At 52.6% G+C, this 16,863-nt stretch overlaps 1 protein-coding gene across 1 annotated transcript; it reads left to right on the forward strand.

Moving 5' to 3' along the window:
- The first annotated feature begins 5,062 nt into the window (after positions 1-5,062).
- LOC113974686 (zona pellucida sperm-binding protein 3-like) lies at positions 5,063-8,322 on the forward strand. Its single transcript, XM_027698046.1, has 9 exons — positions 5,063-5,464; positions 6,029-6,147; positions 6,230-6,333; positions 6,522-6,699; positions 6,772-6,892; positions 7,010-7,101; positions 7,171-7,316; positions 7,843-7,962; positions 8,192-8,322. The coding sequence occupies exons 1-9, from the start codon at positions 5,063-5,065 to the stop codon at positions 8,320-8,322; spliced, it is 1,413 nt and encodes a 470-aa protein (XP_027553847.1).
- The last annotated feature ends 8,541 nt before the right edge of the window (positions 8,323-16,863 follow it).

Below are 16,863 nucleotides of genomic sequence, written 5' to 3' on the forward strand. Positions count from 1 at the left end.
GTCCTGAGATGGTGCCACAGCATCCCTGGGGATGTCTGCTCCGGCTGGGAGCTTCCTGGGGCTTTTATCTGGGCAGATTTGAGGGGTTTTTTTTTGGCAAAATGCAGCCTGGGCTATGCAGGGAAAGGAGCCCTTGAGGCTGGTGAGGGAGAAAATCATAATTAGCTGTGGAAGCCCAGGGAAAATATTCCTTAGGTGGCTCCAGGGTGATGAGCCCTTCTGAAGTGTGAGCTGCTGTTCCCGGGAGGATGTGCTGTGCTTTGGCCTGGGATAAAGCCCCCCAGGAGGAACTTAGTTGTCCCTGTTGTCCCCAGGTGCCATCCTGCTTTTGGGGCTGTCCAGGTGATGGGTTTTTTGGGGAGGAAACCATCCATCCTCTTCTTAATCCTATGTGATGAGACCCAGGCAGGGATAGGGCTGGTCGGCTGTGGGGTTTTTTCCATTCCTGAAAGCCCCCAAATCCTTCTCCGCCTGTTCCTGGCTAATGGTGAACCTGGCAGCTGGGAAAGTGGGATTTAAGAGGGATGCAGCGTGTGAAGGACCTGGCAGTGAGAGCTGGCAGCTCACTCATGTTTGCTTCATCCCTCCTGGGATCAGGTGAGGCTGAGTGTGCATCCAAACCCCCTGGATGGGTGAGGAACAACCCCAAAATCCCATTTGGCAGCATATTTTGGGAAGCACCGGGGCGAGTCTCTCCCGGTGCTGGTCGATGGCAACTCCATTTGCCTCATCAATATTAAATAAAGGTTTCCTGCTTTTTCTATTGACCTAATTCCAGAGAGAGGTGGGAATAGAGATGCTGAGCCTTGTTGCTGCCTCCCTCTGAGGATTGCATGGGCTGGAGGATGGGATGGGATGGGATGGGATGGGATAGGATGGATAATGCCCCTGCTGTCCCCTTGGATGGGGACACAGAGCCGTGTCCCTGCAGGCAGGGACTCTCTGGATACTCCACCCTGGGGTAGGATGAGTGATCCCCCTGCCTGTCCCTCTTGTCCCCTTGGATGGGAACATGGATAGGGCCACATCCCTGTAGGTGGGGATACTCTGGATACCCTGTGCGGTGGGATGGATGGGATGGATGATGCCCCTGCCTGTCCCTGTTATCCCCTTGGATGGGGATGAGGAGGGGGTCATGTCCCTGCAGGCCGCAGGGATGCTCTGGATCCCTGTGGGGTGGGTTGGACCCCAGGGTGACTCACACTGCCCTGCACTGTGAGTCAGTTTTGTTTTCCAGAGAGGAAGGATCTGCAAGAAACACCATTTTCTATGTAGGCTTGTTCCCACGGGATGATGAGCAGGATCCATCTCCTACACTGCCCCCAAAAACCCAATTTTTGGCCTCAGAATTGCCAGGCCAGACCTGAATTCAGCTGGAAAGCTCAGAGCAACCTGACTGAGCTGCTTTCTGGTTTTAAGACCATTGCAAACAGAATATATGAGTTTCCCAGAGAAAGCAGAGCACAGAAACAGCCCCAGGGCTGGATCTTCCTGCTGCTCTGCTGCTGAAGGCAAGGAGTGAAGCCAAAGGCAGTGGGAATCTTAAAAAACACTTTCTGCGTCTGCTCGTAGCTTTTCTTGGGAGGCAACAACCCCAGAAGAGTTAAATCCATTTAAAAATCTAGGATTTGTTATGAACAGACAGTTTTTATTGAATTTCCCTTTTGTTTCCTCCCAGTGCAACAATTGGGATGGGGAAACCACCCCGCTCCGTGCCAGCTCTGCTCAGGGAATTTGCTTTCCATGGGCAAGTTAGAGCCAACACAAAGCCCTGGCACGCTCGAAAGCTCGTTCTTTGTCGAAAATAAAAGGCCTTGAAAAACTCTCACTTGTGCCATGGATGCTGGTCCCACACTCTTTTGATGGGGGACGAGGAGAGCCATGGTATTCCCGAGGGAGTTGGGACTCCCATGTGGAGTCAGCACAGTCGGAGCCAGTTTCTCCCTCCTGGAACCCATTTTTCAGAGCTGGATCCCAAGCAGGTTATTCCCTGCAGCCACAACGCATCTGATCTCGCTAAGTCAGAGTTAACGGAGGGGTTGAGAGACATTTTAATTACAGCTTTGGCTTTCCCGCGTGATTTATCCCGGGCAACGCAACCAATTTATCCATCAGCACTTACCAGGGATCTGAGGCAGAAAGGAAGCGCGGGGGGTGTTTATGGCAGTGGCTCAGGAGTCGTTTAAGAGAGATTGGAAATGAAACAGGGATGTTGCTTAAAAAACCCCTACCTGGCATGAAGGATTTGTCTCCAGCCAGGAAAATTAATGAGCGATACCTTTTCCAAACTCCAGTTCCCTTCTTTTGCCAAGCGGGGTTCGTTTCTCTTTGGGATGTGCTGGTGGGAATGAGGGAATTGGGGTGATGTTCCAGTGTCATTCTGTGATCAGGTGGCATTGCAATTTCCTTTTACCATGGCAAACCCCCTGGCAATGCTTTTCCAAGCAGGATCCGAGCTGGCACTGCAGGAAGAGAGGCAAAGAGAGGCTGATGCTGTTTAATGAGCCTTAGAGAAGCGTGTGATGTCTCAGGTGAGGAGATGTTGCTTAAATAGTGCCTGAGAAGTATTAAATCCCCCTATTAATACAGTATTTAACACTCCAGTGGAAAAGCACCCTGGTAAATAAACAGAGAAGACAGAGGGAAAAAGTGCTGACAGGGCAGTTGTTTTCCATGCCCGACGGAGAAATAATTTCTCTCATCCCAGGTGGTGAAGTTGTGTGTGGTTGGAAGGACCTTCAAGCTCGTTCAGTTCCACTCCCTTGCCATGAGCAGGGACACCTTCCACTATCCCACGTTGCTCCAAACCCCATCCAACCTGCCCTTGGATACTTACAGGGATGGGGCAGCCACAGCTTCTCTGGGCAACCTGTGCCAGGGCCTCTCCACCCTGGCAGCCAAGAATTTGTTCCCAGTGTGGATCTAACCCTGCCCTCTGGCAGTGGGAAGCCATTCCCCCTTGTCCAAAGTCCCTCTCCAGGGACTGACGAGGGAATGTCCTTCATTCCCAGGGGAAACCTGCAGCGGGAGGACTTTGCAGCTGGGAAGGACTGTTCCTCCAGAGCTATTAAATCCCGATTACAGTGATGGATGCGGCATCACTGCGGCGCGAGCTGGGAGGTGGTGGATGGATGGGGGTTTTTTGCTGCCTATCGATCTCTTTTGCACCCGAAGGAGAATAAAAACTGTTTCTCACCCAATAGCTTCAGGATATTAAAGCCAGTGAATCTCCCATCCCTTTTTCATCCCAGGTGCCTGAATGTATTTCCCACTGTACCACTCCCGGTGCAAACCCTTGGCAGGAGCTATTGCAGGGGGTGAGAAACCCACCTTCGAGCAGAGAAACCTTGGGCTGTGTCAGCTTGAGACACAGGGCTGGGGCTGTACGGGGTGAGCTGCATCGCTCCCTTTGGGACAGGAGCAAAGGTGTGTGGGATGCAGGGACCCATCCACGTAGCCCTGGTTCTCCATAGAGGTTGGTTTGCAGGAGGTTCAAATCCTGGACCTTCAGTGCCATGTCCTGCTGTTGGGATGGGTAATGGGGCAGCAGGAACGTCACCTCCCATCCTCCTGCGTACCCTCGGCTGCTGTGGGCACATGAACATCACCTCCCATCCTCCTGGATCCCCTCAGCTCCGGGAACTCCCCCGAGCAAGCCCAGCTTGCCTGGTAAAACACTCCAAACCCAGCAGAGGGATGAACTGGGTTTGGAGACAACCCACTCTTGCTGAATTAATAAAGAGGCCTTGAGCTGCCAGAGAGGTTTTTCTTGTCGTATCATTTATTCATCATTCATAAAAATATCAGGGGCAAGGCCGGGACATGGAGATCATGCCAGAAGAGGTTGGCGTGTGTGTGTGTGGCATTATTCATGCTGCAGGGGCACGACAGCCAGTGCCTGATGCATGGGCCTGCAAGGGGATCCCACCAGGAATTTGGCTGCACCCCTGTATCTGGGTGGGAGTTTTGCTCATACATCTCATAGCTGTGATGTTCCCTGCAAGTGAACAGGGCGGGTTCCCCCATCCCAAATCCACCTCAAAAGTCCCGTCAGCCCGGGAGGAAGATGCTGCAGCCAATAAACCCCTTGTTTCCCTGGGCACTCATGTAAAGCACCATTAGAAACACACCAGGAACACAAACGTTAAGGCTAAAATATCCCTCCCAGCTCGTTCATCCACGCTGTTGAGGAGTGGGTGTGCTCAGGGCATCCCCCCCGTGGCAAGGGGACCCCCCTCTCTGGGCCCTGCCCCCACAACAAACTGCTCCGAGTGACCCCAACCCTCCACCCAGCTCGGAGGTGTAGAGCCATTAGTCATCCTACTGTACACACGAGCAGCTGTGCCAATTAGCATAATTAACACACGAGGGCCAATTAATCTCTTGATTATGCCTGCCATTCACTTATCAGCTGCTATTATGGGAAGATCGCCTTTTGTACCTCTGCTTTCTATGCAAATGAGCCGGTTATGATGCCTTCATTACTCCAAACACAATTACCCGGCGCAGATTCCCGTGAAATCGGGCACGGACAGATTGCAGATGCCACGGGCCACAGCCCAGGTGGGTTTTGCTGTTCTCCTCTCCATTTCTGAACGTGCCACCTCCAGGGGTGCATCACCACGTGGATTCTGGGGAATTGCTGATGCTGAGCATGTGGGGGAGGCTGGGGGAGAAATGTTTGTGGGAGCCTTGCTGGGCCTTGGCCATGTTGGTCAAAATTGGCTCCATCTCACAGAGTGAGAAGGACACAGAGGTGCAAGGTGCCTGTGGCCATTTGGCCACTGAGGTGGCAGTGGCTGATGCCATCCCAAACAAGCAAGATGTGGGACAAACTGCTCAGGGGCAATTCCCGAGTGCAGGTCAAGGAAAATCATCCTCTGTGCCCTGAGAGGGAGGGATGGTCCCAGCTGGATCCCATTGTCCTGCTCCTTGCTGGGCAGGGTCCCACTGGCAGCTCCCAGGTGTGCCCTGTCTGGGCTGGGCCAGGCTTCTGCGAGTGCTGGTATAAAAGGGGTCCTGGGCAGCACCTCCTCTGTGAGCTGGTTTTTCTGGAGTCAGGATGGGGCTTGGAGGCAGCCTGGGTGTTGCTCTGTTCTGCTGGGTGCTGGCTGAAGCAGCATCCTACAGCCCCTGGGGATTCCCTCAGAGGGACTCAGGGGTCCTGAGGGTCCGGGGTGACTCCTCCTGGAGCCGGCCCCATGTGCCTTCCTTCTCCCAGCCCTGGGCGTGGGTGGATGTGTCCCAGCTCCAGGCCATGGCCCCGTTGCACCCTGTGGCCGTGCAGTGCCAGGAGGCACAGCTGGTGGTCACAGTGCACAGGGACCTCTTTGGCACCGGGCGCCTGGTCCGGGCTGCGGATCTGAGCCTGGGATCAGCCTCCTGCCTGCCCCTGTCCCAGAATCCTGCTGAGAGCACTGTGACTTTTGTGGTTGGGCTGCACGAGTGTGGCAGCACCCTGCAGGTGAGGGGGGGTGCTGGGGTGAGGGGCTACTGAGTAGGGATGGACCTTCTCTGGGCTCTGACCAGCGCTGGGTGGGTAAATGGGAAGTGCTGTGGAGAGCAATGTGCTCCCTGATTCACCACAGAGAAGCTCTTGGTCCTAGAAGTGACCCGGTAAAGGGTTTGGGGTGAGGAGAGGCTGATTTGCTTGCAGCAGTGAGGGATGGTGTGGCCATAGCAAAGGTAGTTCTTGGAGTACTCAAGCCCCCACTCGACAACAAGTGAGACTTGTAGTGTTTTGTGACCTGGATTCAACTGGATCCATGAATGTGTGGGAGAATGGGTGCTTGGAGTTCTGAAATCCTTGAGGCTTTTTGACCTCCTTCAAGGCTGGGCCCTTGTTGGGATGCCAATGTAAAGCTTCATGGTGTCCTATAGGCACTGAATTTGGGGATGTGGAGGATGTGGGCCTTTATAGCTGTGGCCTGTGTGTCCTGGCAGTCAGTGCTGGGTCTGTGGTGGTGCTGAGTTTATGGAAAATAGTGTGTTTTCCTGTCTTCTCACCTCTATCAAACCTTTCTTCCAGATGACCCCAGACTCCCTGATCTACAAAACAAGCTTGTCCTACAAACCTGCTCCTTCTGGCAACCTGGTCATTGTAAGGACCAACCCAGTGGTGGTTCCTATCGAGTGTCACTATCCCAGGTGAGCGTGGGGGCTGTGCCTCTGCTCCCATGGACCTCAGGTGATGGTGGCACCACTGTTAATGCAGATCTCCCCTGTTTAGGAAGAGCAATGTGAGCAGCAATGCTGTCCAGCCCACGTGGGTTCCCTTCCGCTCCACACTGTCAGCTGAGGAGAGGCTGATGTTCTCCCTGCGCCTCATGGATGGTGGGTGCAGACCTGGCAGCCCCATTTTCTTGTCCTCTCTGCTCTTGCCCACATGCTGAAAGCCCAAATAGAGCTATAATCTGGGCTGAAGTCAAGCCCACACTGCTGCACAGTTGAGAGGTCCCTGTGCAAGGGAGGGCAATGTGCTGCTCTCTCGAGTGACCTGTGCCCTTGGATCTCCCTTCCAGATGACTGGAGCACAGAGAGGCTCTCCAACGGCTTCCAGCTGGGGGAGAGCCTGCACCTCCAGGCTGACGTGGCTTCTGAGGGCCATGTCCCTCTGAGGCTCTTTGTGGACGACTGTGTTGCCACTCTGAGCCCCGACAGGAATTCCTCCCCCCGATACACCTTCATTGACCTCAGCGGGTAAGGGGGGCCGTGCTCTGGGTGGTACTGCTGAGCTGGCTGGCTTGTCCCTAACTCCTGACCCTTGCCCAGGTGCTTGGTGGATGGGAGAGCAGATGACACCACTTCAGCCTTCATCGCCCCAAGGCCAAGGCAGGAAACACTGCAGTTTGTGGTCGATGCGTTCAAGTTTGCAGGAGATGACAGGAACCTGGTGAGATGTTGTGCCAACCCCTCCTCCCCGGGGTGTTTCAGATGTGCTGCTCTGCTTGTAAAAAAGAAAAAAAAAAAATCAGCATCCAAGGCTAACTAGTTTTGATTTCCCTTCCAGATCTACATCACTTGCCACCTGAAAGTCTCCCCAGCTGACCAAGCCCCAGATCCATGGAACAAAGCCTGTTCCTTCAACAAAGCCAGCAGCCTGTGAGTAGCTGGTGCACGTAGGGAGGGAACCAGCCCAGAGGAGAGGCTTTACAGATAATTCTGTTTCAGTTGGGCACCTGTGGAGGGTACTGGAGACATCTGCAGCTGTTGTGAGACCGGCAACTGCCAGTTGCATGGAGGATACTCCCGGAGAACCAACCCTCCTGCCAGATGGTCGGGGAGGCGCTTGAGGAGAGATGTCCCTTCTGAGCAAGGTAGGGCTGTGTCCAAAATGTGCCCCCGGGGCTGGGTGACCCTCTAGGCTGGGACAGCCAACATGCTGTAATATCTTTAGTTCAAGGACAAACCCAGCTCTTCTCCAGAGTCCTTCGGCAAGTACTTTCAAACTGAAAGAGGGAGAATTTGGGTTGGATATAGGGAAGTTCTTTGCTGGGAGGGTGGTGACACCCTGGCACAGGTTGCCCAGAGAAGCTGTGGCTGCCCCATCACTGGAAGTGTCCAAGGCCAGGTTGAATGGGGCTTGGAGCAACCTGGGATAGTGGAAGGTGTCCCTGCCTGTGGTGGTGGGGAAATGAGGTGGCCTTAAAAGTCCCTTCCAACCCAGGCCATTGTATGACTGTATGGGATTGTATGACTTTATTCTAAGTAACTGTGCCTGTGTCCTTATGTCTAAAAGGAAAGCTGCTCTTCCAGGGTCCATCCTTCTGTTGCTTCTAAAATCCAGAGTGAGCAGGAATTATCTCCCCTGTGAACTCACTAATTTTTGTTTGTTTGTTTTAGGTGGTCCCTCAAGGGTGACAGAAGCTGAAGTCTCAGTTGGGCCACTGTTAATCCTTGACTCAGCTCAGGGATTATGGAGTTCCTCTGGAGGTCTTGGACCAGCAGGGAAGACCCCCCAGGGTACGTGTGTGGAGTTGTTTTGTTTGATCGTCAGTCAGGTCTCCACTGAAGGTGACTCCAGGTTGTTCTAGTCATGAATCCCCCATGATTTCACACCTGGAGAGATTTTCTAGTATAACCACCAAGAGACAGTCTGGGGAACTCCTTCCCAGAGCTGCCAGCAAGTTCACCCACTGGCAGATGATGGGAAGCCATTTGATGTGTAGCAAGTGTCTCTTGTCTCTCCCAGGTGCTGCTGGAGGACTTTCCGTGGTGGTCCAAGTTGCCATGCTCACGGCAGCCACTCTGCTGAGCCTGACGGCCCTGGGACTGTTTCTTGTGTGCAGGAAATGTCCCTGCCCTCCTGGGATGTCATTGTAACCTCCATCCCTAATAAAAGGAAACATTTCTGCCCTCTCCTTGTGTGAAACATTTCTGTGCCTCCTCAGTGGAAAGGGGGGGACACCAGGCAGCCTTTGGTGTGCTTGGATGTAACTCTCCAAATGCAGAGGCTCCCTGGGTGTTGTATCCTTGACAAAGAAACCTGAACACTGGCTGCAAACAAGGTATGGCTCCTGTTTTCAGGTGGATGAGGGAAGAATTGATAGTGCTGAGAGGTGCTGAATGGTTTCCTGACTCCAGAAGTCCTGTTTGCTCCTCCTTAGCAGGGATGTTGCTGCAGGATGTGAGCCAGGCTTGTTGGTGTGAGTTAGTGCCTCCTCATCCAGGCTGCAACATCTCCCGAAGGACACAGTGGCAGTTCTAATGCTGGGCTGAGTATGGTTTCTGCTGCTGGGAGAACTGGGAAAAAAACTGGCGTTGGGGATGGGAAAGGGCTCAAGATGCTCCTGTTTAGTGTGGCCTCAGCTGGAGGGAGAGCAGGGAGCAGCGGCTGGATGGGAAGGTGGAACTGGGGACACTGTAAGAAAAAAGGGACAAGTAGGGAAAGCTAGTGGTCCACCAGCTCTAAATTATTTTAATTTTTTTTAAATATAAAGGAGGGGAAGCCCTCAGCTGCTAGATTTGCCTGGATTATCATCACCTCTCCTTGTAGCATCCTTGGGAACTCTTCCTGCTGTGCTAGTGGAGCTGAGCTGTGGGGCACAGGAGTCTTCATCACACTGAAATTGAGGCAACGTGCACCAGACAGGCCTTAAAGCTGTGTTTAAATTGCTCTGTGCACTTTGGCTTCCCCTCCCAAACAGCACAGGCTTGTCTTAAAATCATGGCTTAGGCTGCTGAAAGTATCTCCTCTGTGGTGGAATTCAATTCTTGGTGCCTCAGCTCCTGATGTGGTGAGTCAAACACCACCTGCACTCCTCAAAAGCTTGGGGAACACGGGTATTTCTCAAGTGTTTGTGTCCCTGTATCCAGTTCCAGCTGGAGGCTGAAGGATTTTGTTATCCCACGGCTGGAGGGCCGTGTGCTTTGAGGTGCTGCCTGGTTTAAAGATCAGAAATCCGTGCTGGGGGAATTAATACCCTTGTTTGTGTGGTGTGGGACCCTGTGCTCTGCGGTGAGCACAGCAAGGGCATCAGGCTCCTTGAGGCACAAATTTGCCTTGACAGGAGCTGGTGACCCCTCCAGGGAGGATCCCTGAGCCTGTTGACTTCCCTCCATCCTTCTGGTCTGACGGACCACGTGGCTTGTTCTCGCTTTCCATACCCTGGGAGAATCCAAACACCTGATGCTTGTAACAGCCAGTTCTGAGCTGAGGAAACTGCTCCTGGCCCTGGATAAGGAATGAAAAGGAGCAAGATTGATTCAGATGTTTGCTCCTTTGCTTTTGCCTTCTGAAGGCTGCTGCTGTTAAAGGCATTCCCTAAATTTGGTGGCTGAAGGCTGGAAGCAGCTCTCCTGCCCTTGGGCTGGAATTCCCCAGCCATTAGGCTGAACTCTGGTGATGTTCAGTCTCCCTGCAGCACATTCCAAGAAACCCTGAGGGCAGCCATGGCTCTGCAAAGGAGCCTCCCCAGTGCTGGGAAAGCAGCTTGGTACCTGTGCTCCATAGGCTTGGGAGGGTGGGGAGCAGGGACCGCCTCCCTAGACAAGCTGGGAGTGAAAGCCCAGGGATGATGTGCCTCAGGCAAATGTTTCCTGGTTCTGTTTTCATTGAATTAAGCAGCTGAGCTGAAATAATCAAGTGGAAAAGTGAGGCAGCTATGTAAGGGGTTTTTTTTGGCTGGAATCTTCCCTGATCAGGCTCTCAGCCTTCATGTTTTATGCACAAGCTCCTTCCTGGAGGAGCTACAGAAGATTAAAACCTCCTTTTTTACCTTGAAAGGGTGACATGTGCTGAGTGTGTGGCCAGGCTGTGATGTTGCCCTGCCAAAAGGGTGGTTGTGCTCTTCCCAAGGGCATGGAGGCACAGCTGTGTCCTTGGAGTGGGAAATGGGGAAGAAATCTGGCAGGGTGGGGGGAGTTATGGCATGGAAATCCTCTTTTGAGGCCCATCTTAAGCAGGAAGAACTTGTCCTTCCCTCCTGCATCCCCCTTCCCAGCCCAGGAGGGGCCACATGTGAGCTTGGCTTCCCCTGTGGTACCCACTACACTGGATTTTAGAATAACTAACATAGCTATTAATTCTTTAATAAATTATCAGTCCCAAAACAATCTTTTTACCATGTTTACCAGGAAAAAAAAAAACTTGAGAGGAGGGCTGAGGAGGAGGAGGAGGGGGGCTTAGTGGAAAAACAGCTCCCAGAAATCCAAGCCTGAGCTAAGATTCTGGAAGCTGGGATTGCTGTGGGTGGATCGAGGAGCCAGGGAGGCAAAGTTGTCTCATGGAGGTTGATGGAATGTTTATCCAATTAAAGGATCAGGCTGAAATGTGCCACTGGATGCCCCTGAGAGTCAGGTAGTGCCAGGTGCTGCCCCACTGTCCCCAAAGGCACTGAGACTTTGTGTGGGTGACATTGCTGGTCCATTTTTCCTACCCGGTTTTACGCAGCCTCATGCAATTCCTTGATGGATGAAGAGGGAATGTGCATGGCATGTTGTGGTGTCCCCCTCACCTCCTCTTTCCCACCTGTGAGCCCCATCCACCCCAGTCCCAGAGCTGCTGCTCCTGGGCTTTATCAGCATTTATATTCCCTGGCACACATGAAGTCAGAGTGAAGATTGAATGGGAAAGCTGTGGGATGCTGGCAGAACAATCCTTTGGTGGAATTACTAAAGTGGACAAGGAGGCACTGTTGTTATTCAGGTGTGTCTCTGTTGTATGGAGATGTTGGTTGTAGGTTCTGAGTGGCCTTTAAGGCAATTAGTTAAAAGAGAAGGCATTTGCTGTGCAGGAGAACAACCCAGTGGTCCTTACAGGAATTTTGGGCTACTGTGCCACGGGACTGATGTGATCATCAATGCCACACCGATCCTTCTGCACCCCTGGTTCAAGGGGCTCCTTTCCACCCCCATTTTACCCCTGTGAAGAAGCTCCCTGATGTCTTGGGGATCCAATTCCTGCCCCAAATATCTTCTGGAGCTCCCCCTGCTCCTTCAGCTGCACTTTGATCCCAGCTCAGGGCCTTCAGCCACACTTTCCTGCCAAAGGTGTCCCTGATCAGCAGCTCCCAGAGTCCTGTGAACTCATGGGAAGCTCATTAAAAATAAAGACACATTACTGGAAAAAAAAGGTAGGAAAAATAACTTCTAGTGTTATTAAAACTTCTGCATTTTTTCTTTAAAGCTCTGGTGTTTGGGAGAAGGGACCTGTGAGAGAGGCTTTTTCCATTGTTGATGTCATTTTGTAAGCTGTTTATTGTAAATAATTGCTATTTTCCCTGTTAATACCCGGTGAAGAAGCCAAAAAGGAAAATTTCTGATATCTCTCATGAGTATTTATTCCCATCTGAGAGACAAATGTGTTTCCCCAAGGAACCAAACTTAATTCACTTCTGCTTTTGCTGCCAGAAAAAAAAAAATGTGCTGCAGTGTAAATGGAGATGAAGGAGCAAAATCCATTTGAAAACACCGCCGGTAAATTGAAGGTTTGCCGTATTTGCTGAGGTAATTTAGAGCAATTCCCCGCTAACGAATTAATGCACCACTTCTTGTTCATTATAGCTTTCCTAATTTAATTGGAGCTCTAAGTGTGAGCTTCATTACCGGCAAATATTAATGTAATAAAGCAGGTTTTGGTGGAGTCCATCATTCCCAGAGAGCTTGGAACTCAGGGGCTGTGCTGGAGAAGGGCTGGGAGGAGGAGGAGGAAGGGCAGGGATGCTGCTTTATGGGTGCCACATCCAGGGGCCGGGGGGTTGCCCAATCCTTGGCAGAATAAAGTCCATTTTCCTGCAGCCTTGCAGGGAAGAAACCCACTAAATCCCTGACCTGCCTCATGGATGGAGTGAGGGGAGCAGCTCCATCCCACCACGGCCCTGGACTGGCTTTTTAATAACCCTGTTGTAGGAAAAGTAAAGAAGAGGAAAACAGAGCACAGGTGACATGAGTTTCTGCAGGCTGGGGCCCAGGAGGGGCAGGGCCACTCTGCTCAGTCGTGTGCTTGGATGCAAATGGTGCCATGCATAATTCAAGCTCCGTGTTGCTCATCCTGAGTAATCTCTGCTCCGGCTAAGAGGGATGGGGAGGGAGAGACTTCTATTTTAGAGCCTTTATTGTTGTTGTTTTCTCCCCAAAGTGTTTCCTAAGTGCTGGGTAAACAGATTTTCCTACGCTGCATCAGGCACCTGCTGGAGCACCAAGAGCTGGGCATTGCCCAGCATCCCAGAGGGCACCATGGATGTTATTCCAGTAGTGAACATGGATGTCCCAGAGGTGACCATGGGTGTTGGATATTGGAGGATGTCCCAGAGGTGACTATGGATGTTGGATATTGGAGGATGCCCTAAAAGTGACCATGAATGTTGGATGATGCCCCAAAAGTGACCATGAATGTTGGATGGTGTCCCAGAGGTGACTATGGATGTTGGATGTTGGATATTGGAGGATGTCCCAGAGGTGACTATGGATGTTGGATATTGGAGGATGCCCCAAAAGTGACCGTGGATGTTGGATGCTGCCCCAGAGGTGACTTGTAGCTGATATCCAAGTAGTGACTGTGGATGTTGTCCCAGAGGGGACCACAGATGATATCCCAGAGCTGAACCACATCCCAGGCACTGCATGAACCAGCCAGGGGGGGATAATTTTGTAATCCATCGTTTGAGTTTGTAAGTGCTGGCTGTGAAAAGACCCATTTTAGCACAAAGCTGAGCTGGGGAGGGTGTTCCCACAACTCCAGGTATGAGGTTACGAGGTCCTAAACCCCATCCTGATACATCCTGGGACTCTGGATGCAGCTTTCCATGACCATGTTGGGTCCCACCTGGCTCAGGTGGCCCTGGGGGCACAGCTCTGCTCCCTCCAAGGCCAGGGCCCCCCCAAACCCAGCCGTGTTGCTCCTTATTATGGGCTGGCACTGATATCTTTAATTTTTCCGGGTTTGGTGTTGGTTCTTTTTTTTTTTTTTCCCTTTCTAAGAGCCCCAACGTTTTAATTATTTATTTGGAGTGTGATTAATGTTTTGTCTGACGCTGTTCTGCCAGGGGAGCCCCGGTACATTTTGGTTTAGCGAGATCTAATTAAGAAGTCCCATCAAGCATGTCATCCCTTGTCTTACAAGTACCTCCAGGGCTCCTCTGTGTTCCAGCAGGCTCAGCTGGACCCGATGGCTCTGGGGGGCCTGCGGCTCTTCTGGGGGGGGCTCTACCCCAAAAACTGGGGATGCTCCAGCCAAGCGGTCTCCTGGCATCAAGGCAAGACCCAGATTGCTGCTGCCTCCAGAGTATGGAGGTAAAAAAGCATTTTTGGTCTCAAATTTGCCCTTTCTGGCTGTATTTTGAGGGAATGCTCCTCCTGAGAGCAGGATGTGGCCAGGCCAGAGCTGCCCTGTCCCTATCAGGGATGAACAGTGGGGTGATGTGACACGGGGCCACCAAGGCACAGCTCTGAAGGGCTGGTGAGGAGGAGGCAGTCCCTGGGTGGGCCACTCATGAACATGCATGTCCACGTGTTCCCACTGCCACCCAGTGGTGGGAGAGCACCCAGCCACCACCCGGAGAACTGCATTTTATAGGGTGAGATAACAGAATGGATAAATATCCATTTATGAGTGCAGCAAGGGCTGTGTCCGGGTACCAGTGGGTTGAGCTTCAGGAGCAGTGGCTATTGGAGAAGCAGGTTTTACAGAGCTGGAGGTGGTGGTGGAGCTGCCAGCTCTGCTCAGAAGGTCACTTGGAGCCCCTCACCCCCAAGTTTAGCCTCCCACCACCCTGGGGACCTTAAATGGCCTGGGCAACATCCCCAAGGATCCACACCCTACCTGTGACCTGAGGAGCCCATATAAGGTCAGCCTGGGGCTATTGAGCAGGATGCTGCTCTCCAGCCACTCCCACTGACCACAGCCTTATTCCCACCTTATTTCCTCATCCCCACCACCTTCCCGGTGCTCTGGGCTCCCTGTTGACATCACAGCTTCCTCTTTCTCCCTTGCTGGGGTGGGATGAGGTCTCCTGACCCATGCTGGGTATCCAGCCCAGCTCCCCATCCCCTGCTAGAGCAGGAGTTTTCCTTCAGGTGCCCGGCCAACACCACTCCATCCTTGGCTTATCAGCCCTGGAGAAGGTTGGAACCCACTGCTCCATCCATGGGAAGCCACGGAGAGACCGGCAGCCTCCTGCGGCGCAGGGGCCTCCAGCAAGCTGTGAAATTACAGGCTGGTAAGTGCCAGCACAAACGAGGATTAATTAGTGTGCCATGGCCACGAGCACCCGCTTCAGGCCCTTGTCTGGCCAGGCTCAGCTTATCCATCTCCATCCCGCCTGGCTGGCAGAGCCTGGAGAGGAGCGCGAGCAGGGGAACTGCTCTGCCTGGAATTTCAGTGCCAAATGGCACCGGGGTGAATTCAAAACCCATAAACATCCTCGACCACGGCTTGGAGGGTGCCCCTGACCCCTCCCTGTACTCCTCCAAGGCTGCCCTGGGCTGGGGGAGAGGCAGGATGAGGGGATGCAGGAATGCTGGGGTGACACTCCGGGGAGGAGTGCTGGGCACGTTTTGGGGTGCTGTGAGCAGTGTGGGTACACTCTGCTCCTGCCTCCTCCACAGCCAGTCTTTCCTTGAGAGGAGATAACAGCTGCCAGTGAGTTATCTGGCTCTGGGGCTGGAGACAAGCAGAAGGAGGGAGGATGTGACTCCCAGTTCCGAGTAAAATCCAACTGGGAAGATGCAGCTGAGCTGCCCTGGTCCATGGGGAGGGCAGCTTTGTGGGGGGATGCTCCTTTTCTGCCCACGGAGCTGATCAACCTGGCCTGAAGGGTGGAGATGAGGAGGTAAGAGCCTTCATAGTCCAATCCCAAGGCACAAGATGGATTTAGGTCCCAAAAGCTGGAAAAGCGAGGATGAAGGAGCGCTCCTGTTAAAGCAGCATCCTAAGATGTGGTAATTCAGCTGTGGAACAGCCAGGAACAAACAAGACAAGATGCTGTACAGCAGCAGAGGCAGGAGTATCACCTCTCCCTTTGGAAATAAAACATTCCTCTTCCAGCTGCAACCAGAGCTCAGCTCCAAGCTGTGCAGGGAAGGGGCAGCTAAAATCCAGGGATGCTTTTAGCTGCTGCTGAGCTCCAAGGGCTGGCTGTAGCCTGGTCAGTGTGAAATAAAGCCCATCTCTGCAGTGGGAGAGGTTGTCTCAGTCCCCTGAGAGCAGATCGTCGTGGAATTGAGGAGAGAAGATGCATCTGTGTATGGGGACAGCTTGGGACTTGGCTTCCCAGGGCTGAGGGTGGCAACCCATGGGTGCAGTTGGGCTCCTGGGTGCATCCCATCCCCTCCCAAAGCCTGACCCTGAGCCAGAGCTCTTCCTTAGGCTGGAAAACATCCCGTTATCCACTTTGATAGCTGCCTTTCATGTCAGCGAGCTCAGAAGTGAAGTCTCCAGGCACTCGAGGTCTATTTTGAGCCCTCGCCCGAGTGAGATTTGTGAGATGGCTTCTTCTGTGGGAGAAACTTTCCAGCTGGATCTCAGGAGCCGGAGGGATTGGGTGAGCTCGGAGGAGTTCCTTCAAAACACAAACCCCAGTGGAGCCCCTCGTAATTCAGGTCAACTTGAACAGGAGCTGTGGGGAGGGTCAAAGCTGGCTGCCAAGCTGGAATTCTGCTTAAAGCCCATCAAAGCCTGGCTCTGGCCAGAACAGACACCGAGCATCCTTCCCGGCCAAAAACCAGCAGGACGCATGGCAGAGGTATCTGCCGGCCTGGATCACTGGCCAGACTGTGTCCTCATTTGCTGATGGTTCTTTATTGCTTCCTGGAGGAGCCCTTTGCCCCTTCCTTTGAGCTCTGGTGGCTCTCTGGTTGCTGTTCTGGGTGTTCCCAAACAGGTTTTGGGGTTGGGGGTGGAGGGCAGGGACATTGCTGGGTTGCTGTGGGGAAAAGGTTCATTGATGCATTAATATATACTGTTAAGGGAAAGAGTGGGTGTTTTCCCAGTCCAATTCCACTCCATCCCCATCACCTGCAGCCACAGACCAAGCCCGACGAGCTGGATCTTGTCCCTGCAAGAACCAAGTCTGTTAATTCAACATCATTAATAATTAAGTTGGCGGTGCAGTGAATAACATCATTAATAACTTCGTTACTGATCTAACAAAGCCATTTTTACTACTTTGCCTGTTTTCTCCTTATCTGTGTTAATAATCATTCCCACCGTGTTGAGTTTTTCCCTAAAGAACCCCAAAGCAGCAGTTTTTCCTGCTAAATAACGACAGCCAAACCCCTCTGGGTGTGCAGAGAAGCAGCAAAGACATCGCCTGTGGTCGTCTCTATGCCAGTGAGGGTTTTATTACCCGCACTCCAAGAAAAGGGGAGCAGATGGAATTCCCCCCTCTCCCTTTACCCCAGTTTTATGGAAGTTTTCCGTCCATG

This window comes from Neopelma chrysocephalum, unplaced genomic scaffold (genome assembly GCF_003984885.1).
Source record: "Neopelma chrysocephalum unplaced genomic scaffold, ASM398488v2 Primary Assembly neopelma1_124, whole genome shotgun sequence".
NCBI lineage: Eukaryota > Metazoa > Chordata > Aves > Passeriformes > Pipridae > Neopelma > Neopelma chrysocephalum.

Bases quoted from the DNA above. Each gene is read 5' to 3' on its own strand.
- LOC113974686 (XM_027698046.1), top strand. From the start codon at position 5,063: ATGGGGCTTGGAGGCAGCCTGGGTGTTGCTCTGTTCTGCTGGGTGCTG. The intron at 6,334-6,521 runs GTGGGTGCAGAC...TCTCCCTTCCAG, and splicing joins CTCCCTGCGCCTCATGGATG to ATGACTGGAGCACAGAGAGG. The intron at 7,963-8,191 runs GTACGTGTGTGG...TGTCTCTCCCAG, and splicing joins AGCAGGGAAGACCCCCCAGG to GTGCTGCTGGAGGACTTTCC.